This window comes from Eptesicus fuscus, chromosome 23, assembly GCF_027574615.1.
Source record: "Eptesicus fuscus isolate TK198812 chromosome 23, DD_ASM_mEF_20220401, whole genome shotgun sequence".
Classification (NCBI taxonomy): Eukaryota; Metazoa; Chordata; class Mammalia; order Chiroptera; family Vespertilionidae; genus Eptesicus; species Eptesicus fuscus.
Window position 1 is genome coordinate 11,241,157 of NC_072495.1, and position 25,951 is coordinate 11,267,107.

Sequence of the window (25,951 nt, forward strand, 5' to 3'; positions counted from 1 at the left end):
TGGGGCATTTGGGTTATATAGCAGCCAAATGAAACTGTGCCTCTCAGACCTCCTCCTGTGGGAAGTATAATGGACTGAGCCCGGTGCTGTGCTCTGAAATCCATCAGCCCATCACTCAGGGCCTTGCCTCCCACCGGCCTCTCCCAGCCAATGACGCTGTGTGTGGCCCAACTCTCTGGGGAAAGCCCTGGGTCTCAGACGCTGCCGCCACCGGCCCTCCTTCCTTCCCTGTCTCCTTCAGCAGGGAGCAGACCTGCCTGGGTCGGCCCGCTCGCCCAGCCCAACCTGCTCCCGCCGGCCTGGCTGCTAATAACTCCTTTGCATGGAGAATCCCATCCCGGTGCCTACTTCTGGGAAGACTTGGATTCACACAGGTTGGTTCCGCTCTAGTTTCCTGTTTGTTTTTGATGTTATCCTTAGTGCTGTTTTGAATATGAGGTGTGTGTGTCCTGTCCAAGCATCTGATCATCTCCTGAGGAAATCTCATTACAATAGAATCCCAGGAGAGGGTTATGTGTTGGATGTGGGCAGGGGGGGCGGGGAGGAGGAATAGAATGGGCTTTTCTCATCACAATCTCACCCTCAAGCCTCATCACTGATTGGATGGGCAGAAAACACCATCTTCTGCATATTTGCCTTTCTTTGTTATGGGTGATGTTGAGCATAGTTTCACATTTATTGGCTATTTGATTTCTCATTTTATATTAAAACATCCCTCTCCCCCCTCCTTTTCTCTCTCTCTCTCATTATCTGATTGCCTCTTCTATTTCCTTTTTATTTTTCCTCTCTCCTCTTAATTCTCCGGAATAAGAAAAAATGACATTGCTTAAAAATGTCTTACAGCTTTATATTCCCTGTCCTTCCTTTATAAATTGTGCAAATTTACAGCAAGTTTCCCCTGAAATAAATAATGTTATCGTATTAGTTTTTGCTTCTCTGTGACCCTTGCTTATCAGTTTATTTGTTTTCCTTTACTCTGTGCATGAGTGGCACTTGAATTTTAAAAGTCATCACTTGAGATTGTTTTGATCACAAGATATGCCATGGGGATCATTTGGTGAAGGAGACACTAAATTTGTCACAAAAATGCCAACATCTGCTTATCTTTTTTCCTCTTTCTTGATTTTGGCAGATGATCACCCAGAGGAATTCTAATTATTTAGGAGTCCTCATTGGTGACGTTCCCGGTAACAGGATTTGTCACCCTGGTCACCTGTGGGCATCCTGCCCCATGTTGCCACTTTCAGGAAAGGTGAGAATGAATCGTTTTGTGTTTTTTTTTTTTCTTTTCTATTATACTGTGGTAGGCAGGTGGTTTTGATTTAAAGGAGTAAATCAGGCCCTAATCTCTTCCCCCATCTCCCCTCCAAATGCTTCTTGTTTCTGAGAAACGGGGAAAATAGGCTTCGAGGCAGTGTCACCAGCTGGTGGGCCACCTGCGTCAGGCCTCACTGATCCCATCTCACTCAACCATCAGATGGAAGGAACGGAGCACCACACCTGCTACCACGTGGGTGATCCTTGAGGCCATGATGCTGAGTGAGAGATGCCGGACACAGAGGGCCATTCGCGTGTGATTCCGTGGACAGGACGCAGCAGGTCCACAGACACAGAAAGCAGATCAGTGGTCTTAGAGCCCGAGGGGTGGGGAGTGTGGGTGACTGCTAACGGGTGCCGGTTTCTTTTTGGGGTGATGAAAATGTCCCAGAGTTAGTGATGGTGGTTGCACGACTTTGTGACTATACTAAAAAAGACATTGAGCCCAACCGGCGTGGCTCAGTGGTTGAGTGTCAACCTATGAATCAGGAGGTGCCTGGTTCAATTCCCGGTCAGGGCACATGCCCGGTTGCAGGCTCAATCCCCAGTAGGGGGCATGCAGGAGGCAGCCGATCAATGATTCTCTCTCATCGTTGATGTTTCTGTCTCTCTCTCCCTCTCCCTTCCTCTATGATAGCAATAAAAATATTTTTAAAAGACATCGAATTGGACTCTCTAAATGGGGGAGCTTTGAAACATGTACATTATATGTCAAAAAAGCTGTTAAAAATACTGATTCCAGGGCCAGCCCAGACCCATTTGGTGTGAAAGCCAGGAATCAGCGCTTCACTCAGACGCCCCAGCAGGACCAGCGACACAATGTGTGGGTCTCGTACAAAATTGTTCACAATCATCAAGAATGTCAGACCGTGACAACAGAGCATCCAAACCAGCGTGGGGCCTTCTGAGGGCGGACAGACTGGTGTTTGGGATGCCCGATGCTGTCCCCAAAGGAAGGAAGGGGATTGGTTAGCAGATAAACCTCTTCATCAGAGAAGCTGTAGGTGGATTTGCTGGAAACACAAGAGGAGAAATCAAACGCTTCAAAAGGCTTCCTCTCCCTGCAAGAGCTGCGAGGTGGTTTTAGTCAGAACCGTGGCGCAGCCCCCCAGCAGTCACTGAGTCATCTGCAGAACCGTGGACTTTCGGCAGCCTGCTGCCGGGTCAGCTGGGGACCCGGGCCGGCTGTCAGCTGTGCAGCTGGGACCACTCTGGCTGATTGGGGCAAAGCCCGGGTCTATGAAAGGATGCGAGGTCCTGGCAGGGTGGGGGGTTGGCAGCCACTAAGAACTCAACCCCTGCTGCCCCTGGGGGCAATGGCCGTCTCTCTCTGCAACACTGAACTTGCTGAGCTTGCTGCTCCGTGTCACCAGCCCCTGAGCCACAGTCTGATGGCATTGCCATGATCCCATGCTGGGACAGAATGAGAAAGATGTATTTGGTCTCTGCCCCAGTTCCTCACACAGAGCTCCTGAAAGCCGTGGATGATTCCCGGAGCGATAGGAGTGTCTCTGGTTTTAATGGAGTGACTCTTGGGGGGGGCTCCCGGATATCTTCAGGGTGCTGGTTCACCCTCAAGACCAAGCCAGGATTAGAAGCTTGGAACTTGCCGTCCCTCACTCCTGCCCTCCCTCTCCGCCTCCTCAGAGTTAATAATCAATCATGCCTGAGGGATGTAACCTCCATAAAAAAATCTCTGAATTATGGGGGTTGGTGACTGCATCCACGCACACCAGGAGAGGGATGCAATCAGCTCCCCGGGGCAGAAGCGTGGTGCTCAGGACCCTTCCAGACCTCACCCTCTGCACATCTTCATCCCGCTGTGCATCTGTCTGAATCGTCATCACATCCTTCGTAACAAACCATGTACGTGAGCAGATGGTTCCCTGACTTCTGTGAGCCGTTCTAGCAAGAGTGGGTGACCTGGGGACCTGTGGTTGGTGTCTGAAGTGGTGGGGGGCAGTCTTGTGGGGCTGAAACCTCATCCTGGGGGGTCTGCACTAACTCGGCAGCCATGGTGAATCTATGTGTAAGGCCTGGTTGGTGTCCACAGCGAGCTGGAGACTGGCTGAGGGTGGAAGCCCCACACCTGTCCTGTGAGTGGAGAGACGTTTTCCTTCACATGCCCACGACCTTGCTACAAGGAAGGCAGCATCTCTCACCTTTTCGGCTTCCGTGGCAGGAGGCTGGCTCTGCTTTCTACCAAAGCTAAGTCTCAAACCATTAACCCTTCATTCTCATACAAAGACAAAGGTTTCCTTCACCTCATCAAGGAAGGGACCGATCGACTCAAAGGACTGTACAAGCAACTAACATCTCTCTCATCTGAAGAAATGGATGCTGGGATAAAATGCTCAGGTTGCTGTTCCGCTGGTTGGTGTTCTACAGTCAGTAAACCATCACCTCTGGGGTTATCTTCTCCACTTGGTAGGAATCATTTGCATCTCATCAATTGTCTACAAGCCCACAGGCTCTGGCCCCTAATCGATAATAAATCATGCCGAGGCCCTGACCGGGTAGGTCAGTTGGTTAGAGCATCATCCTGACATGCCAAAGTTGTAGATTCGATCCCCGATCAGGGCACTTATAAGAAGCAACCAACGGATGCCTAAGTAAGTGGACAGTCAAAAAGAATGCTAGCTGTCCACCACAGCGGGTGTTTGTGGAAGGACTGGCCAAAACATTGTCATCGGAGGTCAGGCTATTTGGGAGCTTAAAAGGCTGGTGTGGAACTTAGAGTAGAGAAGTCCGAGGCTGAACTGCCTATCTCAGAGTGCTAGCCTCATCCCCCTTCTATGAAGACTTGGGCAAGTCCTACTGTTTGGGCCTCAGTTTCCCTCAAAAAAAGATAAAGATGAAAGTGCTGACAGACTCAAGGCCAGCGATTCTCAGGCCCGCATGTGTATGTGAATCACCTGGAGGTTTCACTAAAGAACAGATTGCTGGCTGCACCCCAAACTGCCTGACTCAGGAGGTCTGGGGTAGGGCCCACGGATTTGCATTTCTAACACGTTGCCAGGCAACACTTCTGCTGTGGCCTCGAGCAAGTAACTAAATGACTTTTGACTTTGGTTTCTCCATCGATAAAAAGAGGACAATAATGGTACTTACATGACCTGGCATAACGAAAATGCCCAATAAATGGTTGTGGCTGCTAAAATTATTGTAATTTGCTACCGAGCCTGGTCAGTGGGCCAAAATGGTAGAAGTAGTCTCTATTTCTACAGCATGTCCCATGCTCCCTCAGCCACACACCACCCGGCCTGGACTCCCAGTCACTAATTTTTAACCCCCTTCACAACATGCAAAACAGAGTTATGAGAAAAGTTCAAAATAATTTATTAAATATGTGCCAAGGGCTCCTCCAAGGAGCGTTAACAACTCTCAATACAATAAATATCAATAAGTTAACACAGGTGCCAGCTCCTGCCCTCACAAGGGTACATATAAGGAGAGTAATAAATAAAACTTAAGTCTGCAGAAAAAAACATTCCATAAATACCAAGACGGGTAACAATGACAGTTCGAAATCTGCTTCAAGTTCATTCACACGTTTTTATCTCACTTCCCCCAGGACTGGTCATCTGGGGGTTCACTGAGGTCATTCGTTGGAGTAATTTACTTGTAACTCGTGGTAGAGTTCGCACACTTAGCAGTCACTCATCTTTTCTGAAGGCTTCACACGTTTTCACCATTTCAAGAGGAATAGGCTCCACCGGATGGCCGTCGAGCGCCTGTTTCAGTGACTACAACGATTTCACGCACGTAGAAAACTCCTGTAAAACAGCCCAGGTGAACGTTTTACATTCAAGGCTGTTGTCAGGCAACAAAACGTTCGTTTCTGGTCCACGTGGAAAATGGGGTTTTTCGAGCTGTTGTATGATGTCATGGATGTCCATTTTGTTTTCGCATAGACATGGATGACGTTCGATGGCCCTGAAATAAGGCAGGACGGCTGAGCTGTTGATGTAGTGTGGTGGTCGGCAGTCGGAGGCGAAAGGCTGCAGCGGGTGAGGCGTGGACTTCGGCAGGCCCGTCTGTTTCTAACGAAGGGAAGCGAAGATGAGCATTAGGTTTGCTAGAAATCCCAACAGGTAATTTCTAGATGCTTCCTCTGTGGCTGGTATGGGCGAGGGCCCCCCACCGGCACCCCCAACATCTCCTCTCATCGGTGCCACCACCCGGGAGGCTGTGGTCATCACTGTCCCAGAAGAAGCTAAAGCTTGGCTGGCTGGTGGAGCTGGCCCAAGGTCAGGTGGCAGACCCAGATGCCCACCCGCGCCAGGAGGCCCGGCCATCAGGATGGCTGTGCTAAGTCACTGCTCCCTCTGGCCTCCTCTCCCCCTCTGGCTGAGGCCCCCACAGCCTCTGGAATCGGCTCTCGGCTGCCCTGGGACTCAGAGGGATGGGAACTGAGACTTCTGGGTGTCCATGTGGCTGCTTGCTCTTGGCGGCTCGTGTTACAGCCGATGCAGCCGCTGCTCCTGGAGGAGGCTGTGCTTGGCGGAAAGGCCTCCAAGACGCCAGGGAGAGATTTTCCAAACACACCAGGCTCCAGACCACACTCTCCCCCGCCCCTCTGCCTAAGGACTAAGCATCGGGGTTGAACTGGAGCTAAGAGCACCCACCAGCCTGAACTGCCCGTCACCTCGCCGACAGCCTCTGCCCCTGGGTCTAGACAAGCCAAGGCTGCGGTTTGAATGCCAGGGTGGAAGGAAGGGGCAAGGCCAGTGTCACCGACTGTGTCCACGTTTGGGTTTTCGCTCGTTCGTTTAATCAACGCTGCCTAAGAGGTTCTGTCTTGATCGCAACCCTGAGAAAATGAGGGACTGCTGACATCTTTCAGCCTCATACGTTCCCCCTGAAGGGGCTGGCTCAGCAGAGCCTCAGCGAGAGGCAGACTGGGTCCTAATCAAACACTGAAGGGCAGACGGGCGGACACTAACGTGCTAGCTGCCCTGCTCTGCGGGAAGAGGGCTCCCGGTGACCCACAGGCGCTCTCCGCGTCCTTCGTCCACAGGGACCTGGTCACAGCTTAGACTGGTGGTCACCGGCTCCTGAACCGGTAGACAAGATGGGCCACATCAAAGGATACACTGCAGACAGGAAACTTCATTTTACAATATTGAGAACCAAACATGGTAAGGGTGACCAAGCCTACTAAAGCAGATCCTGTCGTGTGGGGTGTGCAGGAGGCAGCCGATCGATGATTCTCTCTAAGCAATGTTTGGGTTTGGGGCTGTCTAGCTCATCTCTGCCTCTGACCCCCACCCGCATAAAAGTCCCACCGTAACCTGTCTCGTTGTCCCCATCCCTTCCCACGTAGCCACAGCCCTGGCTTCGCGTCTGAAAAGAGCCCCTACTTCTGGGCGCAAGGAAAGGTGTTTTAAGAAATGGCTTAGAAAAGAAATCTGGAGGGCACTTACGCAGTTTTCCAAAAGTCTCTCAGATGAGGCCTTTAATTCTATGATGATTCCCTTCAGGTCACTGTCAGGGGTGGGAGCCGTGTCACTGTCAGGGATGGGAGCCGTGTAGATGGACAGCCAGGTTCCCATACAGCAGAGCAGGAGCAGGGGACCCCTGGTGGATCCTGAGGAGAGAATGCTGCCATGAAGCCCCCGGGCCAGGCGCCCCCTGCCCGCCCAGCTTCCCGCCCCACTGAGCCATGCTCCAGCCACCACGGGGCTAAGTCCCTCCGGAGTCTTCCTGTCCATCTCATGGTACCTGTGAGGGAGGCCATGGTGAGAGGGAGCGGAGCCTGCTTCAGCAACAGCTGCTTGAGCCAGATGTGTTCGCCATGGCCTCCGGGTGATATATAAAGGGCCCGCCGTGAGGAAGGACCATCAATGTTCCGCCCATGGCAAGATTATTGCTCAGCTTTTCTCCAGAAAACACTTTCAAAATTTTGCCGCCCAAGGCTGAGTGAAAGCAGGGCTGGAAGGAAATGCTGAGGTTACCCTCAAGGTGGGCAGATGCCTGAGTCAGTGCAGGCACACACAGGAAGGCACACGCATCTCTGCCACGTCTTCTTGGAAAGAGCGGGTAGATCTGACCAGAAGAAATTTTGAAGCCCAGGTTTGACAGGCGCAACCACCAAGAAACATGATGTTGCAGGAGATGCTGGTCAGCGCCCCGCAGGGAATTTCTGGGGACGGTCACAGCTGAGTGCGTGTGGGTGGAGAGGGAGCATGCGTGCAAAGCGCATTATCTTTGTAAATTTCTGAAGCGTGCCCCTGCCAGCGTGCAGGGACAGCCCTGCTCACCACTGTGCCTGTGGTATGTCAAAGGCTGTAGCTCACCTCTGTGTGCTCTTGAACATCACTGGACTCTGCAAGCGCAGGACCAGGAACCAGAATCCGTGCTCGGGAGTCATTTGTTGAAATCACTTACGCGTGGTTTGAGTGCCACCTTCGACCAGGCGCTCTTCTAGGGTCTCAGGGATGGTGGCAAAGAAGTTCAACAAGGTCCCTGCCCTCACGGAGCTGGCATTCTCATGGGCAAGGCGCACAGCGTTAATAAACAAGAAAACATCAGGTCATAAGAACTATAAAAATCAAGGTGTTGGGATAGAGAGTGACAGGTGACCAGGAAAAGTCTCTCTGAGCCGAAACCTGAAAGAGGAGAAGGACCTGTTGTGGGAAGACCTGAGGAAGCAGTGCTGACAGAGGGAACCCTCGCATGCAAGTCCTCAGGCAGAAATGAGCTTGCTGTGACTAAAGACAGGAAGCAGCTGGTGGCAGCTGGAGCAAAGTGAGAGAAGAGGGGGGTGGTGGGAAGGGGGGCAGAGGGCAAGTCACAAGGGTCTTATGAGGATAAAGAACTTGGGTTTCATTCCAGGTGTGATGCACCATTGATTGGCTGTAGGTAGGGAAATACAGGGTCTGGCTTACTTTAAGAAGTGAGAAGAAAGATCGGCTGCTGAGTGGAGAACGGATTTGTGGGAATCCAATGTGGAAGCAGAGAGACCAATTAGGAGGGTCGGCAGCCGTGCAGGTGAGAGATGAGGGCGGCTTAGACCAGGATAGAGCGGATGGAGATGGAGTCTACAGAACTAGCCAATGGAGTAATGTGGAGAGGAATCAAAGACAGGAATCAAGGATGACTCTGGGAATATTGATAAGGCAATCAGGTGGTTGATGTGCAGCGAGGGAAAAGAAGACTAGAGAGGGGAAACCAAGAGTTCTATTTGGAATGAGTCAAGTTTGAGATGCCCAATGGGAATCTATTCAATGTCTAGTCAGCAGCTAAATTGGAGTCCAGAGCGCAGAACTAAGGTCAGGCCAGGGCAGTCAATAGAACTGAAGATGCACAACAAAGAGACAGCTGCAAACCCCCTTTCACCTTCATCCCAAGTCCCCTTCCAACTGCTACTGGTCTCTTTCCTCTTCTTATCCAAGCTTGTTGGCAGAGCAATCTATGCTCACTTTTACCTCACTTCACGAACTGCCACAGTATGGTTTTCACCCCAAGAATTTATTAAAAATCCTCTAGCAAAGTCCATGGTAAGCAGAATTTTGCCCCCATGACTTTCACCCTCTGGTATTTACTCTCATAATTATGTTACATTACATGGCAGAAAGGACTTTGCAGATGTAATTACAGTTACTAATCAGTCGATCTTAAGCTAGGTGATTACCAAGTGGGTCCAATGTAGTCACAGGAGCCCTTAAAAACAGAGAGGAAGTCAGAAGAGAAAGTCAGAGAGACTCAAAGCATGAGAAAGAGTCAACTGCCATTGCTGGCTTGAAGATGGAGGGAGCCAAGTGGAAAGCATGAGAAGAAAATGAACTTGGCCAATGACTAGTGAGTGTGGAAGAGGACCCTGAGATGTAGCTGAGAACCGCAGCCTCAGCTGATAACTTCAATTTAGCCTGATAAGATGTTGAGCAGTGAACCCAGTTACATCATCTGGACTTCTGACCCACAGAAACTGTGAGGCAGTAACTTTGTGGTTTTAAGCTGCTAAGTGTACCCCATTTTCTACAGCAGCAACAAAGAGCCAATAATTGCCCTGGCTGGCGTGGCTCAGTTGGTTGGGCATCATTCCATGCAGTGAAGGGTTGCAGGTTTGATTCCTGATCAGGGCACATGCCTGGGTTGCCTGCTTGATCCTAGGTGGGGGGCATTGCAGGAGGCAGCCGATCAATATTTTGTTCACATCAATGTTTCTCTCTCTCTCCTTCCTCTCTCTCTCTCTAAAAAAATCTTTCAAAAATCCTTTTTAAATGCCCGGCCGGCATAGCTCAGTGGTTGAGTATTGATCTATGAACCAGGAGGTCATGGTTCGATGCGAGGTTGTGGGCTGGATCCCCAGTGTGGGTCGTGCAGGAGGCAGCCAATCAGTGATTCTCTCCCATCATTGAGGTTTCTATCTCTCTCTTCCTTCCTCTCTGAAGTCAATAAAAATATATTTTAAAATCTTAAGAAAAAACACACAAGTGTAAGCCTACAAGATATAAGTCAGGTGTGGAGCCCAGGGGTGCACCTCCATCAGCAGAATAGGGAGAGGAAGGTGACTTAGCCCTGAATACGGAGAAGGTGCTCTCCAGAGAAAGAGAAGCATGTTGTCATGGAACAAGAGGAAAGCGGTTTTCAAGAAGAAGGAAGTGATCTGCCCCACCATACACTACGGAGAGGTCAGTTAAAATGAAGGCTAAGGAGAGTCGGTCTCTACGTGGGGAACGTGAGGTCACTGGGAAGTTTGAACACACTGTTGGGGGTGGAAGCCGTATGGTGGTGGTTTGAGAAGTGAGAAAAAAGTGAAACCAACCAGTTGCTTCGTCAAAATCCTGGGAGTTCATCTTGATTTATCTCTGTGATTGGTTTATATTGCAACAGACTCATGGATATGTATTTTATTATTTCTTTTCCTGGTTTGTTTTCTAACAACAGCAAAGGTGTTCTATCGGAGAGTAGCCACCACAGCAGGTGTTTTGGGAAGGATCACACAGGAAATGGCACTTTCTCAACATGAAACATTTGCTCTTCCAGAGACACCGTTGAGAGAAAGAAAAGACAGGCCTAGAAGAGGAGAAAATATTTACCAATCACAAATCCATACCACACGACTCATCAATTGCATTCCTAGAGGAATTCATTCCGAGAAAAATGAAAACATACATTCCCACAAAAACCTGGACATGAGTGTTCATGGAAGCATTATTCGTCAGAGCCAGAAAGTGAAGACAACTCAGAGGTCTATCAGGTGATGAATGGATAAACAAAACGTGTTCTGCCCATATCATGGCCCAGTACCCCACTACGGGAAGCATTTAGGAGCAAATCCACCGGGACAGAAAGCATATTGTGGTTGCGGGGGGTGGGGGGGAGGGGTGGGTAGATGGGGGAATGGAGATCAGTTGCCTGATCTGTATGGGAGGTCCTTTTGGGGTGAGGGAAATGTTGAAAGTTAGATTACACCGACAGTTGCTCTGTGAATACACTAAAACCCACAGAATTGCACACTTTAAAGCAGCGAGTTCTAGGGTACGTCAATTCTCTCTCCATAAACGATGTTGCATTTCCATATTACAGGAACCAGAGTCATCTTATCCCATAGATTTCACAAAGCAGTGCCCAGGAGCCCCTCCTGTGTGACCGGCAGTGGGCTCCGTGCTTGAGGATGGAGAGGTAAGTGGGATTGGGTCTGTCTGAAATGGGGTCTGGATGCTGAACCGGTTACGTCAGTAGGCAGTGATTAAAACCCCCTGAGTCAGGAGTTAAGGAGATTCACATTGGAATCCCCTGATTACAATCTTGAGATTGCCCTTGGGCTAATTTCTCCTTTCCGGATCTGTCAAGTGGGGATGATAATGAGCACTTTTCTCTGGAGGAGAAACCGCAGCGTAAGGGCAGCGCTGGGCACGTGCTGGGAGCCGCAGCAGCCACTGCCCCCGGCGGCGGCGGGGCCTGCACTGTTTTTCCCGGTTCACAGCCTTCACAGCCGTGAGCACCGGCGAGTTCGGGAGGGAAAACCCACGTCGCCTGGGGCTGAGTCGGGGTCTCCCTGGGCGAGTCCTGGGATCCCAGAGCGCCTGCGCCGCCGCGGCGCCCTGCCGCCTGGAGCACGTGCGCGTCCCGGCGGTTGCTTAGCAACCAGCAGGGCGCGGGGTCCACGCGGCCATGGAGGAGCGTGGCGGGACCGTGAGCGCTGCGGTCCGGGAGCACCTGCGGAAGTTGTGTCTGCGGGAGTTTCCGTGCGGCTCAGGCAGCTGGGTGCGGGCGCAGGCGGGGGCGGCGGGGAGCCTGGGGGTCGGAGGAGACGGACCGGTCAGGGCCCAGGGAGTGGGAGCCGGGCGGGTAGGGCAGAGGGGGCTGAGATCTGGGCGTTTAGGGCGCTGCCTGCCCTGGGGTGGGGACGGGGCTGAGGAGATGGGCGGTGGGGGTGGGACACTGAAGGGCGGGCCGAATAGGCCCCACCTAGGCCTGTGGGAGCCGACCCAGGGTGAAGGGCAGGGACCCCCGCACTGAGCACGGCAGGCCGATGTGGGCAGGGCCGCTCCCTCCCCAAAGACCCCATGCTGCTTTGGAGGTGAGAGCTGTCCAGAGAGCAGAGGGGCCACGTGGTCCCTGGACGCCCTGGCGGGGAGGGGGGCCGGAGGGGCCCGGAGGGGCCGCAGGACCGGGAGGCGGGCGCCTCGGCTGTGCAGGGGGGCTCCTGAGTCCAGGAGGGGCCGCTGGGGCGGCCGCGGTGGGAAGTCGGGCCCCACACACTGGTCAGCGCCAAGGGGGAGTCGGTATTTTTTCCACAAACATTGAGCACCTACTGTGTGCCTGGCCTTGGACTGAGCTTTAGGGTTTCGTAGCGTCTCCTGGGGGGAGGAGTGGGAAGGCAAACTGGGTCGAATTCGTTCATCTTCTACTCACGGCACCTAAATGTTCTGAATTTACCGTCAGCCTCGCCACCTTCCCTTCATTAGCCATTACCTCTCACAGGCAGCCGGTGGCTCCTCCTGGCTCCCAGAACAGAAGTAAATGGTTCCTTAAATGTTTAATCTCTTCCACCTGCATCGTCCAGGGTCCCGCTCAAGAGCAACTCCTAAAGGCGGGAATGGGGCTTTTTATTGTTATTTTAGTTCCTCTCGTCTGTCCCTTGGCTGATAATCAGTCAAAAGTATCGATTACACATTGTCTAAACTTCTAAACTCTTTATCCCTGGTTGTCCTATTTTACAATTTGTTCAATTCCGAGAGTTTTGGTTCCTTGAGAGGATTGAGCCATAACTAGAGAAATTCTCCCTCCCCACCGCTGCAGAATAAGTCCCGATTTCTCCCTCGAACTTGTCGGACATGGCGGGAGCTGGTCCCCAGAGAGGAGGAGGCTGGGGGCCCCTCGGAGGAGACGGTGGAGGACCTGCTGGGCCTGGTCTGCAGCCCCCAGTCGCCCTGGGCCCTGCTGGAGGGCTCCAGTGCCGAGGACCGCTACCTGAGGCAGCTGGCCATCCGGAATCCCCAGATGCTCAAAGAGGACTTCCTGTACTCCTATTTCAGGTCCCTCCAGGTGGTGGACAAGCAGGTGAGTGCTGGCAGCTGGCACCTGCACGCCATAATACAGAGGGGGCAGAGGTGACCACCTCCTTCTGCACTTAGTGATAAGACCAGGTGTGGAGGGGGAGGGCGATCGCTCTGCCTGCCTTCTAAATAATCTCCCCGGCGGGCCCACCCAGCAGAGCCAGCTGCTCACCTGTTCTGTGTTCTGTGCCTTCTTCCTTCGCCCCGGGTGAAGTCCACTGTGGTCTTGGCTGATTTCCGGAGCACCTGCAGTCCACCCTTCTGGGTCCGAGTAGAAACCTTCCAAGTGTTTATATTGGTTTTACTTCATTTCAGTTGTGGGGCCCAGGGTCAGGGGAGGGGCACAATATTATAGCAATTCCTGTCCCTAAAAACCCTTCTCTGCTTATATCGATAACGGAGCCCAAAGCTTGCGTGGCAACGCAGCCCAGGACTCCCATTTGCTCCTCCTTCCCCGGAGAAACTGAAGGACGCAGTGCTTGGGGGATGAGGAGGAGAGCAGCCTGTTTGCCTGGGGCTGGCCCCGTGTTAACGCAGAAATGTTCGTGTCCCTGGAACCCCTCGCTCCTGGGCAAGCTGGCGTGGTCAGTCACCCCAGAGAAGAGGCCCAGCCGGGAAGGGCCCCTAGTGTCTGAGGCCACAGGGAGCTGAGGACTCGGCAGGCGCGGCAGCTCTGGCCCTGCTGCGGGAAAACCGGCGATTCCTAAAGACCTTAGGGTTCACCGTGGCTCCAGGGTGCACAGCAAGGATGGACTTCTTGCCCTCAGAGCTCACCGTCCAACAGGGGACACTGGACACTGAGCTGGACACTGTAGGCACCCACCGTCAGAGGAGGGGTGAGGGTGGAAGAGGTGAGAGGTCCCCGCAACGCCCGACACGCCTGCGTCCTGGCAGACAGGCAGGAGAGGCTCCCAGGAGCAGAGGGTGGGTGCTGGGAGGGGACTGGGCAGCTGGTTAAGTGGTGCCATCCTCACATCCACAGGTTTCTGCTCCAGCCGAGCTCTCAGCTTCCTTCCCTTCCTTCCCAGGTGAGCCTGGTGGATAAAGACCTCCTGAAATTCCCAAAGCTTGAAGAGTTGGTACTGAGTGCCAATCAGATCAAGGAGATCGATGCCTTCAATCTGCCACCAACTCTCAAGGTAACGGAGCCTGGGCTCCATTTCAAGCCTGCCCCTGCCCTGCCCCTGCCCTGCCCCTGCCCTGCCCCTGCCCCTGCCCCTGCCCTGCCCCTGCCCTGCCCTGCCCCTGCCCCTGCCCTGCCCCATACGCAAAAGTCTTGGCACTGTGGTTGTGCGAAGCCCCAGGCTTTTCAGAGGTGGCGTCGATTCCTCAAACAGTATAATTCCATAGACCCAGCAATTCCCTTCCTAGGTATGGGCTGAAAGATTTGAAGGCAGGGACTCAGATTCTTCCTCCTCCTCCTCTTCTTCTTCCTTCTTCTTCCTCCTCCTCCTCCTCCTCCTCCTTCCTCCTCCTCCTCCTCCTTCTTCTTCTTCTTCTTCTTCTTCTTCTTCTTCTTCTTCTTCCTCTTCTTCCTCTTCCTCTTCCTCCTCCTCCTCCTTCCTTCTTCTTCTTCTTCTTCTTCTTCTTCTTCTTCTTCTTCTTCTTCTTCTTCTTCTTCTTCTTCTTCTTCTTCTTCTTCTTCTTCCTTCTTCTTCTTCTTCTTCTTCTTCTTCTTCTTCTTCTTCTTCTTCTTCTTCTTCTTCTTCTTCTTCTTCTTCTTCTTCTTCTTCCTCCTCCTCCTCCTCCTCCTCCTTCTTCTTCTTCTTCTTCTTCTTCTTCTTCTTCTTCTTCTTCTTCTTCTTCTTCTTCTTCCTCCTCCTCCTCCTCCTCCTCCTCCTCCTCCTCCTCCTCCTTCTTCTTATTCTTATTCTTATTCTTATTCTTATTCTTATTCTTCCTTCTTCTTCCTTCCTCCTCCTCCTTCTCCTCCTCCTCCTCCTCCTCCTCCTCCTCCTCCTCCTTCTTCTTCTTCTTCTTCTTCTTCTTCTTCTTCTTCTTCTTCTTCTTCTTCTTCTTCCTTCTTCTTCCTTCCTCCTCCTCCTTCTCCTCCTCCTCCTCCTTCTTCTTCTTCCTTCTTCCTTCTTCCTTCTTCCTCCTCCTCCTCCTCATTCTTCTTCTTCTTTCTTCTTTCTTTTTTCTTCTCCTTCTTCCACTTTCTTCCTCCTCCCTCCTCCTCCTCTTTTTTTTTTTTTGGTTAATCCTTACTCCAGGATATTTTTTCCATTGATTTTTAGAGAGTGTGAAAGGGAGAGGAAGAGACAGAGAGAAACTTCAATTGGTTGCCTCCTGTACGTACCCGACCAGGGCTGGGGAACCTGCGACCAAGGTACAGAATCAAACCTTGAGCAGAATCAAACCCAGGACCCTTCCGTCCCTGGGCCAACGCTCTATCCACTGAGCCAGACCGGCTAGGGCTCAGATTCCTGTTCGTCAGTGTTCTTGGCAGCATCATTCATGAGAGCCAAAGGGTGGAGACAAGCCGGTGTGCCCGCAGGTGGGTGGGTGAACCCAGTGCGGCCTCTCCCTCCACGGGAATGTTATTCGGTCATAAAAAGGAGTGGCCCAGGCTACCCCGCGGAGGAAACGTAAACATTATGCTGAATGACAAAGGCTGGACACAAAGGCCACACGTTAGATGATTCTACCTCCATGATGGAGAAGAGACGAATCCATAGACAGAAAGTACATGAGAGGTTGGTTACCAGGGGCAGCGGGGGGCGGGGGGGCCAGGGAGCAATGGGGAGTTGTGGCTTAATGGGTACAGAGTTTCTGTTTGGGGTGATGAAAACACTTGGAAATAGATAGTAATGATGGTTATACAACAATGTGATTGTACTTAATACCACTGAATTTTATGGTTAAAATGGCAAATTACGTTAAATATATTTTACCACAATAAAAAATAGTTTAAAAAGAAAGGGAGGCTAGGCTTTACCATGAGTCTTAAGCTCAGCATATCAAATTGGTCTCAATTTGATCTTATTTTAATTTAAATTGTACTTTTCAATTACAGTTTACCTTCAATATTTTGTATTAGTTTCAGGTATACAACATAGCGGTTAGCCAATCATATACTTTACAAAGTGGTCCCCCTGGCAGCATACTTAGTTATTACAATATTATTAACTATATCCCTTATGCAGTGACTACTTAGTTAACTAACTATAGTTAACTACCAATTTGTATTTCTTAATTCCTTCAAAAATCGTCTCAATTTTTAAAATATTATTATTATTTTAAATATGTTTTTGCTGATTTCAGAGAGAGGAAGGGAGAAGGAGAGAGAGATAGAAACATCAATGTAGAGATAGAATCATTGATCAGCTGCCTCCTGTAAGCCCCCTACTGGGGATCAAGCCCACAACCCAAGCATGTGCCCTAACTGGGAATCGAACCTGTGGCCTCTTGGTGCATGGCATGACAACCAACTGAGCCACACTGGCTGGGCAAAAATGGTCTCAATTTTAAATCAAAAGGGACTGAGAACTATAGCTCAGGGCCATGCTCAAGAAAACACCAGGCAAGACCTTAGAGGCGAAATACAAGAACTCACTACCGTTTTCCATCCAGGGCTCCTCTGGCTTTCCCAGATGATACTGAACCGGTTGGGCTGCCTGCTGCTCAAATCCAATAATTAAGAGACGGGGGTCCTGGCCGGGTGGCTCAGCTGGTTAGAGTGTCATCCTGATACACCAAGGTTGCAGGTTCGATCCCCGGTCAGGGCACATACAAGAAGCAACCAATGAATGCATCAATAAGTGGAACAATAATTGATGCTTCTCTCTCTCCCCCTTCCTCTCTCTAAAATCAATCAACAATTTATTTTTTTATCCTCATCCGAGGATATTTTTCCATTGCCTTTTTAGAGAGAGGAACAGACAGAGAGAAACATCGATGTGGGAGAGAGACATCGATTGGCTGCCTCCTTCACAAGCCCTTCCCTGGTCTGGGAAGGAGCCTGCAACCAAGGTACGTGCCCTTGATCGGAATCAAAACCTGGGACCCTTTGGTCCGCAGGCTGACGCTCTACCCACTGAGCCAAACCGGCTAGGGCCAATAATTTTTAAAAAATAAAAAAAGAGACATGGGCTGATGGAAGGAAAGTAGGTTTATTCAAGAACCAGCAGCCTGAGAAGACGGGGGACTCTCGTCACGAAGCCCAGTTCAACATCTCGGTGCCGGCAGGGGTTTTTATAAGGAGAGAGGGAAAGCAGAACAGAGAGATCAAGGGAGGGGGTGGAGAAAGGTTCTCTACGCACAGACCTGCACGGTCCATTCTGATAGGATCTCCACACTGAGGGGTGGTCTGATGTGCGTCATCCTGGCTCTAAGGTGGAAGGTCACAAATCTCCCTGAGCTGGAATGCCTGAAGGTCAGAGTCGGCTTCTTTTGAAGTTAGTTCCTAGAATTCTTATACAGACATGCTGTTTATCTGTAAGATCCATGTTGGTCAGAGTCAGCACTTCCGAAACAAAGTCAAAAGAATCGGGGGGGGGGGGGGGAGGGGGGGGGTTAACACAGAGACACGTGGCCAAGTGCCGTGCATGTCCCCTCCCACGCTCTCCAATATCACCTCCCATTCCAAATTTTAAAGTTCCCTTCACTTCCCCACGCCTGCTGCGGGAATATTTTCTCCCCGGGCTTTCATAAGCGGGTCAGGTGGAAAGGGAGACGTGGCATGAGGATTGGTGCTTCCTCTGCGGAGTTCCCGGGACTGGAAGGACGGGGTGGACGGGCGGTGCCCAGGGCGGAAGGACGGGGTGGACGGGCGGTGCCCGGGGCGGAAGGACGGGGTGGACGGGCGGTGCCGAGAGCAGAAGGACGGGGTGGACGGGCGGTGCCCGGGGCGGAAGGACGGGGTGGACGGGCGGTGCCCGGGGCGGAAGGACGGGGTGGACGGGCGGTGCCGAGAGCAGAAGGACGGGGTGGACGGGCGGTGCCCGGGGCGGAAGGACGGGGTGGACGGGCGGTGCTGGGCTCACAGGTGCCCTTGCCGCCCCTGCAGGTGCTGGAGCTCTACGGCAACAACATCACCAGCATGAAGTGTCTGTGCGCTCACCCTCCACCAGGCCTCCAGCACTTGGGGCTGGGCCACAACAAGCTTCTGGGCCCCCTGCAAAGCATGTACATCACCTCCCAGCACTGGTAACTCGGGAGCCCCAGACGGAAGCGGAAAAGGGAGAAAGCATTAGATTTGGACACTGAAAGGGACCCAGCTTTCCTCTTTTCTGTAATCACTCCTGGTTGGCTGCTGGCCCCAGACATAAAACTTCTTTCTCTGACTCAATTTAAAACACACACACACCTCACAGAAGGCCAGGAAAGGACCCCGAGAGGTGGTGGGAGGAGGTCGGGCCTTTGCTTGGGTGCCGTGTTTTAGAGCCGGCTCCCGAGACCTGGGCACTGTGGACATTTGGGCTGGAAAAGTCTTCGTGTGGGGCTGTCCTGGGCTCTGCAGGAAGCTGAGCAGCATCCCTGGCCTCTACCCAGTGGATGCCAGTAGCAGCCGCCCCGCACCAGCGTGACAGCCGACATGTCCAGATAGTGCCACAGGTCAGCGGGGACAAAATCGTCCTGAGCTGAGAACTCTTGGTTTGACTTTGTGTCCTTGGTGGGTGAAGAGTGGGAAACTGAAAACCCTGCACCCACCGACGATGAGGTCAGAGGCCACGATTCTGATCTTTTCTTCCACTGGCCGCAGACGTCAGGGACGTGGCCCAGGAAAGAGACGTACACTTGGGCTTTAGATTTGTACCACGGACAGAGTACCGAGTGTTCCCACCTGGGCTGTGGAAAGTAAGACTTATCATAGGCTGGTAACCTGCTTAATGCTGAGTGCAGATTTCAGAAAAACCTACAAACCTCCCTCTCTCACTGTTATGAAATGAAAGGGAAGGTGTGACTCGACCTGCTGACGCTCCGCTGGTTCTGCTGAAAAGGCTGCTGGGGGTGAAGTCAGGGTGTTTCCCGCCGTGGCAGGACGGGCCATAAAAGGAGGGAGGCGGCAGATGATCGTGGGAGATGGGGCTGACGAGGTGTCTCCCCGTGTGCATCTCCCTCTGTTCTCAGAGCTGAGATCCGTTTGCTTTCTAGCCTGCCTGGCGGTGAGGAAACCACCGTCCCGGCCTGGCCCCCCGCCCAGCCTCCGCCCTCACCGGCGGGCTCTTCTGCACCCACGGCCCCAAGAGACGAACCACAGGGCTTCCTGTGATTAGCTGCCAGTCTGGCTTTGGAAAGCGACCTCCAGCTTCCAGGCCCCACGCGTCTCCTCCAGCGTCCCCTCCCCAGGTCCCCGTGTGACCTGACCCTCTTCCCCCACCCATCGCTCCTCCCAAAGTGGCTTCCCTCCGACTTCCCTGACAGCTGGTCAGTCTTTGTCAAGAACCTTCTAGGTGCCCTGGCTGGTCTGCTCAGTGGATAGAGTGTCAGGCCTTGGGTTCGATTTCGGTCAAGGGCATGTACCTCGGTTGCAGGCTCGATCCCCAGCCCTGGTTGGGTCACATGCAGGAGGCCACCAATCGATGTGTCTCTCTCACATTGGTATTTCTCTCTCTCTGTGTCTCTCCCCCACCCTTCCATTCTCTCTAAAAATCAATGGAAAAATATCCTCGAGTGAGGATTAACTAAGAGAGAGAACCTTCTAGATCAGGAGTCCTCAAACTACGGCCCGCGGGCCACATGCGGGTGTTTTTGCCATTTTGTTTTTTTTACTTCAAAATAAGATATGTGCAGTGTGCATAGGAATTTGTTCATAGTTTTTTTTAAACTATAGTCCGGCCCTCCCAACGGTCTGAGGGACAGTGAACTGGCCCCCTGTTTAAAAAGTTTGAGGACCCCTGGTCTAGATGCACAACACCATATGGTTCCACGGGAGATACCGAGACGATTAACCTAGAAGAGAGGATGTGTCCATAGGCGTCAGGCAGAGGCAGGAGGTGACTAGGCCCATCTCTGCCCTGTGAGGATGGCAGGACCACGGAGAGAGGGACTGCAGAGCCAGGAGGGCTTCCCTGTGTGTGTGGAGGGGGTGGGAGGGAGGCGGGGGGACTAACTTGGGTGGAGGGCTGCCCAAGGCATGCTGGTCTTGCCGGGCAGGCTCAGGCCTCCTGACTGTCCTGGGCGTGGGGTGCTGAGGGAGGCCGTCCCCACCCCTCTGCTCACCTTCCAGGCCCAACCTGGTGTCTCTGGACCTGGGCTTCAACGACCTGACAGACCTGCAGGGCATGGTGGCCAGCCTCAGCACCCTGCAGCGCCTGCGGCTGCTGGTGCTGCAGGGCAACCCGCTGGCCCTGGTGCCCTACTACCGCGGCTTCACCATCGACAGCCTGGCCCGGCTCTGCGTGCTGGACGACATCACCGTGTCCTCCAGCGAGAAGCACCAGTTCCAGGGGCTCCGCTACAAAGGGGGTGAGGGAGCGGCCCACCGCCCCGCTGGGTGTCTGTCCCCGCGCTCCCTGGTGGGCCCAGACCCTGGCTGGTGCAGCTCACCCTTGTCAGAGTCTCTCCCGGATTTGATGGGCGATTGGGATGTGGGGACAGCGGGAGGGAGGCTGGGGCCTCCTGGGTCCCCCCACTCCCCTTCCTAGGCAAATGGGAGACACCCTCTGATCAGCGGCTTCCCTTCCGTGGTGGCTTGAGATCACCCCCTGGTGGCCCTCGCCACAGCTGCACCAGAGCCTTCAAGGTCAAGGTGACACACACTGACGGCCAGAGGGCACCTCCTGCCCCGGCAACGCCTTCCCACCTGGGAGCGTCCCGCCTGCGGGCGGCGGCTGCTGTGGCGCCATCGCACGGGCCCGGCCGGGAAAGCAGGAGCCGTGCCCAGTCCCTTGGGGAGCGGGGACCCAGCCCCGGACCCCACGCCCCAGCGCTCGCCGCCCCTCACTCCTGCCCGTTCCCGCAGACTTCTTGGCGCGCGAGGCCCAGTTCGTGGTGACGATTGGAAATATCCGCGGGGTTCTGGACTCCTCGGTCTTGGACCCGGACCCGGGGCCCCACGGACCCTTCATCACCTACAGCTACTACGTGACCTACGACTTCGTGGAGGACGAGGAAGGCGAAGGGAGCGAATACGGAGGGGTGCTGGCTGAGGTGCGCCCAGGGCTGGTCCTGAGAATGGGGGGGGGGCGCACCCCAACTTCCCCTCTAGGCGATGCTCCCGCCCCCTCCCCAGCCCCGGGCAGCGTCCGCCGGGGACGGCGAGGCCGCACTGCGCTCCCTTCTGTCCGGCCCGGCGCCCCCCCACGCCGGCTGCGCCCCGTCTTCCCGCAGATCGTCAAGCCCACGCCCAGCGAGGAGGAGGTCCCCGAGGAAGCGCCCGGCACCCCCACCGCCGAGGAGGCGGAAGAGTCCGTCGAGTCCGCGCCCTCGTCCGCGTCGCAGTCGCAGTCGGTGGAGCTGGAGTCCGGGGTGTCGGCCGGGTCGCCGTCCCTGCCCCGGTCCTTGGGCTCCGCCGAGGAGCTGGCCCAGCTGCGGCCGAGAATGGACCTCCGGCTCTGCCCGTCCCCAGGGTGAGGGCGCGGCCTGGCCCATAGCGGGACCCCCCTCCACTCCCGTCCCCCCATTTCCCCTGGCCCCCCAGTGAGAGCCGAGAGCCCGGGCCGGCCCTCCGAGGTGTAAGGTGTGCGTTTGGGGTTCGCCTCTCCCCTGGGTCGGAGCCTCCCGCCCTCAGCGCAGAAGCTTGCATTTCCCCCGCCTCCGATTGGGGGGAGACTGCGCGGCCCCCACTTGTTCAGGGCGGACCCGTCCGTTACCGCCGTCACCGCTGCAGTTGGTCCGGAGCTGACCCGCCTCCGACACCGCCTGGGGCCTCCCCAAAGCCCGCCCTGGGCTCCCGGGGCGCAGCTTGTCTCTCTGGCCGGAGGGTCTTCGTGAGGATGGAGCGTCTTAGGACGCAGAGCCGGTTCTCATTTAGTGTGAAGCTCTCAACCTTTTCTTTTAATATTTCTGCATTGATTTCAGAGAGGAAGGGAGGAGAGAGAGAGAGAGAGAGAGAAAAAAAAACATCAGTGATGAGAGAGAATCATGGACCGTCTGCCTCTTGCACGATCCCTAGTGGGATCGACCCCGCAACCCAGGCACGTGCCCTTGGCCGGAATCGAACCCGGGACCCTTGAGTCGCAGGCTGACGCTCTGTCCACTGAGCCGAGCCGGCCAGGGCTCAACCATTTTGTAATTAAAGGACGCCCGCAGGCTTGCTGAGAAGTGGGGGGCGGGGCTGGTGTCCCCGCTGGAGACCGGAGACAGGGATGGACCCCGGGCCAGGGCCAGGGGCTGACTTGGTCCCTGTTTTAATTTTTGGGAAGATGAGTAAAAACAAGTAAGAGCCACAAATAACTCCACCACCTAAACCGTCACCTGAGCTACGGGAGTGTCCCGAACAGCGTGACTGGGTCTGCCCGGGCGCTGGCCCTTCTCAGGGGAGATGATGGAGTCGGCCCCACCCGCTGGGCTCCCAGGGAAGTAGGGGCGGAAGTACCCCCGCCCCAGGACAGCCAGGAGCCAGGGTGAGGGTGGGACTGGAAAGGCAGATAGGAAGGAGGCTGCTCCGGGAAGGGGAACGGTGACAAGGGTACCCCCGGCGGACTGGCCCTGGGGCGGGTGCTCTTCCCAGTGGGTGTGTGAGTGTCTTCGCCTGCAGCATTCCGCACGGAGGTGTCAGGCGTGCACTTCCAAGTTCAAGCGCTGATGAAATTCGCTTCACCTGGAAGGACAGTTGACATTCTTTGTCAGAGTCTGTCTGTCATTTTTAAGGTCACTTATTGCCACGTTTCCTCCATTTCTACATTTCCCTTTTAACATTTGTCTTTGCAGTTACCTCACACGTTTGCAAGCTCTGGCCTGAATTGCTTCATTGGACTTAACTTCTACTGTATTTCGGTCCATAACTTTATCTTTTATATTTTTATATATATATATATATATATATATATATATATATATATATGTGTGTGTGTGTGTGTGTGTGTGTGTGTGTTGATTTCAGAGAGAGGAAGGGAGAGAAAAGCATCCGTGATGAGAGAGAACCATTGATGGGCCGCCTCCTGCTCGCCCCACACTGGGGATCAAGCCTGCAGCCCAGGCATGGGCCCTGACGGGATCGAACCATGACCTCCTGGTTCATAGGTCGATGCTCAGCCACTGAGCCGCGCCGGCCGGGGCTTTGCTGAAGTTTTTTAAAGGTTCTGATTGGTTCCTGGTTGCCTTCCATGCACTGTTGAGTGCACAGTCACCCCTGAAGGAAAGCCCCACGCAGAGTGCTGCCCCTTCCTCACCGTGCCGTGTCCCTCCCTGCCTCCCGGCCCCCCGCCTGCCGGTGCGGTCAGCCCCCGCAGCCTTGTCCCTGGCCCCTGATGACGCCTGCCCCCCCCCCCCCCAGGACAGTCCTCTTCAGCACCGTCCGCAAGCCCTGGGCTGACGTCATCCCCTGCAACTACGAGATGCAGCACACGCTCAAGGACCTGGTGCCGCTCAAGGCCTTCCTGCTGGCGGGGACCACCGTGACCATCGTGGAGGAGAAGGTGGGCCAGGCGGACCGGCGCCCCCCCCCCCCCCCTGCGCGTCTTCTCTCCGGGGTCCGCCGTCCAGCTCCCCCGTTTGCGTGGTCTCAGCCCCTTTCCGGAAAGACCTCGCCAGCCCCAGCTTGGCCTGTGTTCACGCAAGGCCGCCTTGCCGTCCCCTAGATTCTCTCCTGGCCCGTGGTGCCACCTCCCGTCGACATCCCCTCGCCTGGCAAGGGCAAAGGGGAGAAAGAGAAGAAGAAAGAGAAAGAGAAAGAGAAAGAGGAGAAAGACAAGAAGGGGAAAGACGGCAAAGACAAGGCCGCCAAAGGGGAGAAGGAGAAGAAGGTACCGCCGGCCTGGGCAGTGGCCGTGGGCACTGGGCACCTCCCTGCCGGGCCCTGTCACCCTCCCAGCCTCTCCCCCCAGGAACCGAAGGGGCCCAGGAAGAAGAGAGGGCTTTCTAAGGAGCTTCGCCAGGATCCACCCATCCTGCGGGTGCTGGGCAGCGGCTTGGTGGTCCTGGAGCCCCTGCTGGCGGGGGAGCCACTCGTGTCCACCCTGTGCAAGTTTGGGGTGATCCGCACCTTGGAATCCGACAGGCTGACATTCCTCAGGGTACCGTAGGCCCCTGCCACACCCTCCCCACAGAAATGGTGCTGGGCCAGCACGGGCCGTGGGCCAGGTCGTGGGAGGGTTGGGTGGCAGCGTGGGAGGAGGTCCCAAACCCCCTCACGTAGCCCAGCACTGGCAAGGCCCCAGAAGGCAGAGGATGGCCAGTGAGGTCATGGGGCAGGGGGACCCTTCTCAGTTGCAAGGAGCGAGGCAAGGGGGCAGGTGGGGCCCCCTCCTCCCTAGGAGACCCTGCCCTGCCTCTGGGACCAGGAGAGGCCTGGCAGGGGGGAGCCGCCCACAAATGCCCTGGAATCTGCATCCACCCCTTTCCCAGCATCCCCCACGCTGTGAGCGTCTTATTTGGTGGTTCTTCCCTCAGGATTCAAAGAACAAGAAAGCTAAAAAAGGTAAGAGGCAATGACGGTGACCGAGGGCAGGGAGTGTTTACCGAGGACCTGTGTTCACCCGTTGGGGCTGCAATGACAGGGCACCACAGCCGGGCAGCTCATAAACAACGGACATTTATTTCTCGCAGCTGCGGAGCCAGGGAAGGCCAAGAACAAGATGCCAGCCTTGTCAGGTAAGGGCCTCTTCCTGGCTAGCAGCCAGGGCCTTCTCATGTGTCCTCACCTGGTGGATGAATTTTCTCAATGAAAAAATTCACCAGAAAAAAAAGTATAAGGTAAGTGCACTTGTCCATGGATTAGGAGATTGAATATTATTTAGATGTCGGGTTTTCTCAAATTGATCTATAGAGGAGTCAATGCCATTTCAGTCATAATCCTAGAGGAATTAAAAAAAAGCCGCAGAAATCAGCAATCTGATTCTAAAATGCATATGAAAATGCAAAGGACATAGGGTCGCAAAACCACTTTGAAAAAGAAAAAATAAGTAAAATACATCATGGGGAGAGGGGGTAGAAAAAGCACAAGAGGATTTATACTGAGGGCTTCAAGGCCATACCAGTATTGACTTGTGAGTGGTGACAGAGCTGGGGGGTTAAATTGATCTTGAAATTATTTTTGTTTACATTTTTGCAAATCCCTCCAACACCGGCTGCCCTGTGGTCCTCGGGAGGTGGGGGTGTGTGAGGGAGTCCAGCCTCACTCGGACATGGACCGGAAGGGCGGAGGGTGTAGGCTTCCTGATTGCAGCCATCCTTCTCTGCTGGGACATCCACTGTGCCCGCTCGTAGGTTTGGGAGGCTTAGTTCCAGGTGAAAGCGGAGTCGGGAAGGAATGTCTTCAGGATCCACGGCAGTGAGATCCTGAGGGCGCCCCTGCGTGTTGCACGGCTCTTGCCCATGCGCAGTCCCCAACACCAGACTCGGGGTTTTTGTAAAAACTGGTTCACTGGGTTCTGCAGAGCTTCCAAGTGTGGACATTTCACACAATTTCAAAAGCAGCCCATTCTTGACTGTCAGCGCCCTGTCGGGAGAGCAGGCTTGAGCGTTGGAAAACGGAGTTCATGGTGGCAGATACGATGTTCCCAAGTCCTGGTTCTATTTGAAAGCTCAGGTGTTACCACTTTATCAAAGGCTTTCAGCTGTCCCTGAGGCGCCCGGTGTACGTCATTCACTTTTAAAAGAAAATACCAAATACTCGCGTCGGAATAACCAGTCGTGTCAGTGTCCTTTCAAGGGACGCGGTGGTCCCCTAGGGAAGCGTGACTTCCTTGTGCTCGTTATTCGGAGTCCGAGCCCGAGACGGGCTCCCTGGTCGCGCCGCGGACGGGTTTGCGTTTGGGGCCGCGAGCAGCCGGCCAGGGCGGCCGGAGCCAGCCCGCTCGCGCCCGCCGACTCGGTGCTGTCGGTCGGTCTTGTCCTCAGGGTACGAGAACGACTACCACCCCGAGCCGCTGACGGTGGAGGTGCAGATCCAGGTGAACCAGTGCCGCTCGGCCGAGGAGGCGCTGCGCACCCTCGTCTTGTAGCCGCATTAAAGGTTCTGACGACCGCAGCCCCGCGTCTGTCTGGCCGCGCGGGGAGCCGGGCGCTGCGGGCGCGGG

The 25,951-nt window shown here is 54.3% G+C and overlaps 1 protein-coding gene and 1 long non-coding RNA gene across 3 annotated transcripts; both read left to right on the forward strand.

Moving 5' to 3' along the window:
* The first annotated feature begins 1,199 nt into the window (after window positions 1-1,199).
* Window positions 1,200-10,373, forward strand: LOC129148128 (uncharacterized). The gene is made up of 3 exons (XR_008555305.1): window positions 1,200-1,252; window positions 5,232-5,411; window positions 10,309-10,373. It is a non-coding gene; the product is annotated as an uncharacterized LOC129148128 (long non-coding RNA).
* Window positions 10,374-11,439: 1,066 nt separating this feature from the next.
* Window positions 11,440-25,902, forward strand: LRRC43 (leucine rich repeat containing 43). Of its 2 annotated transcripts, XM_028147170.2 has the most exons (13): window positions 11,440-11,532; window positions 12,571-12,831; window positions 13,856-13,966; window positions 17,836-17,975; window positions 19,999-20,237; window positions 20,734-20,921; window positions 21,102-21,340; window positions 23,209-23,350; window positions 23,513-23,677; window positions 23,759-23,947; window positions 24,324-24,351; window positions 24,480-24,524; window positions 25,773-25,902. In XM_028147170.2, exons 1-13 carry the CDS (start codon window positions 11,440-11,442, stop codon window positions 25,874-25,876), a joined length of 1,944 nt encoding a protein of 647 aa, XP_028002971.2. In that variant the 3' UTR covers window positions 25,877-25,902. The 2 variants fall into 2 exon arrangements, with proteins under 2 accessions (XP_028002971.2, XP_054568518.1); XM_054712543.1 differs by having other exon boundaries at window positions 20,734-21,340.
* The last annotated feature ends 49 nt before the right edge of the window (window positions 25,903-25,951 follow it).

Coding starts and splice junctions, on each gene's coding strand:
- LRRC43 (XM_054712543.1), top strand. CDS start 11,440: ATGGAGGAGCGTGGCGGGACCGTGAGCGCTGCGGTCCGGGAGCACCTG. Junction 20,238..20,733: donor GGGGCTCCGCTACAAAGGGG/GTGAGGGAGCGG, acceptor CCGTTCCCGCAG/ACTTCTTGGCGCGCGAGGCC. Junction 23,351..23,512: donor TGACCATCGTGGAGGAGAAG/GTGGGCCAGGCG, acceptor GCCGTCCCCTAG/ATTCTCTCCTGGCCCGTGGT.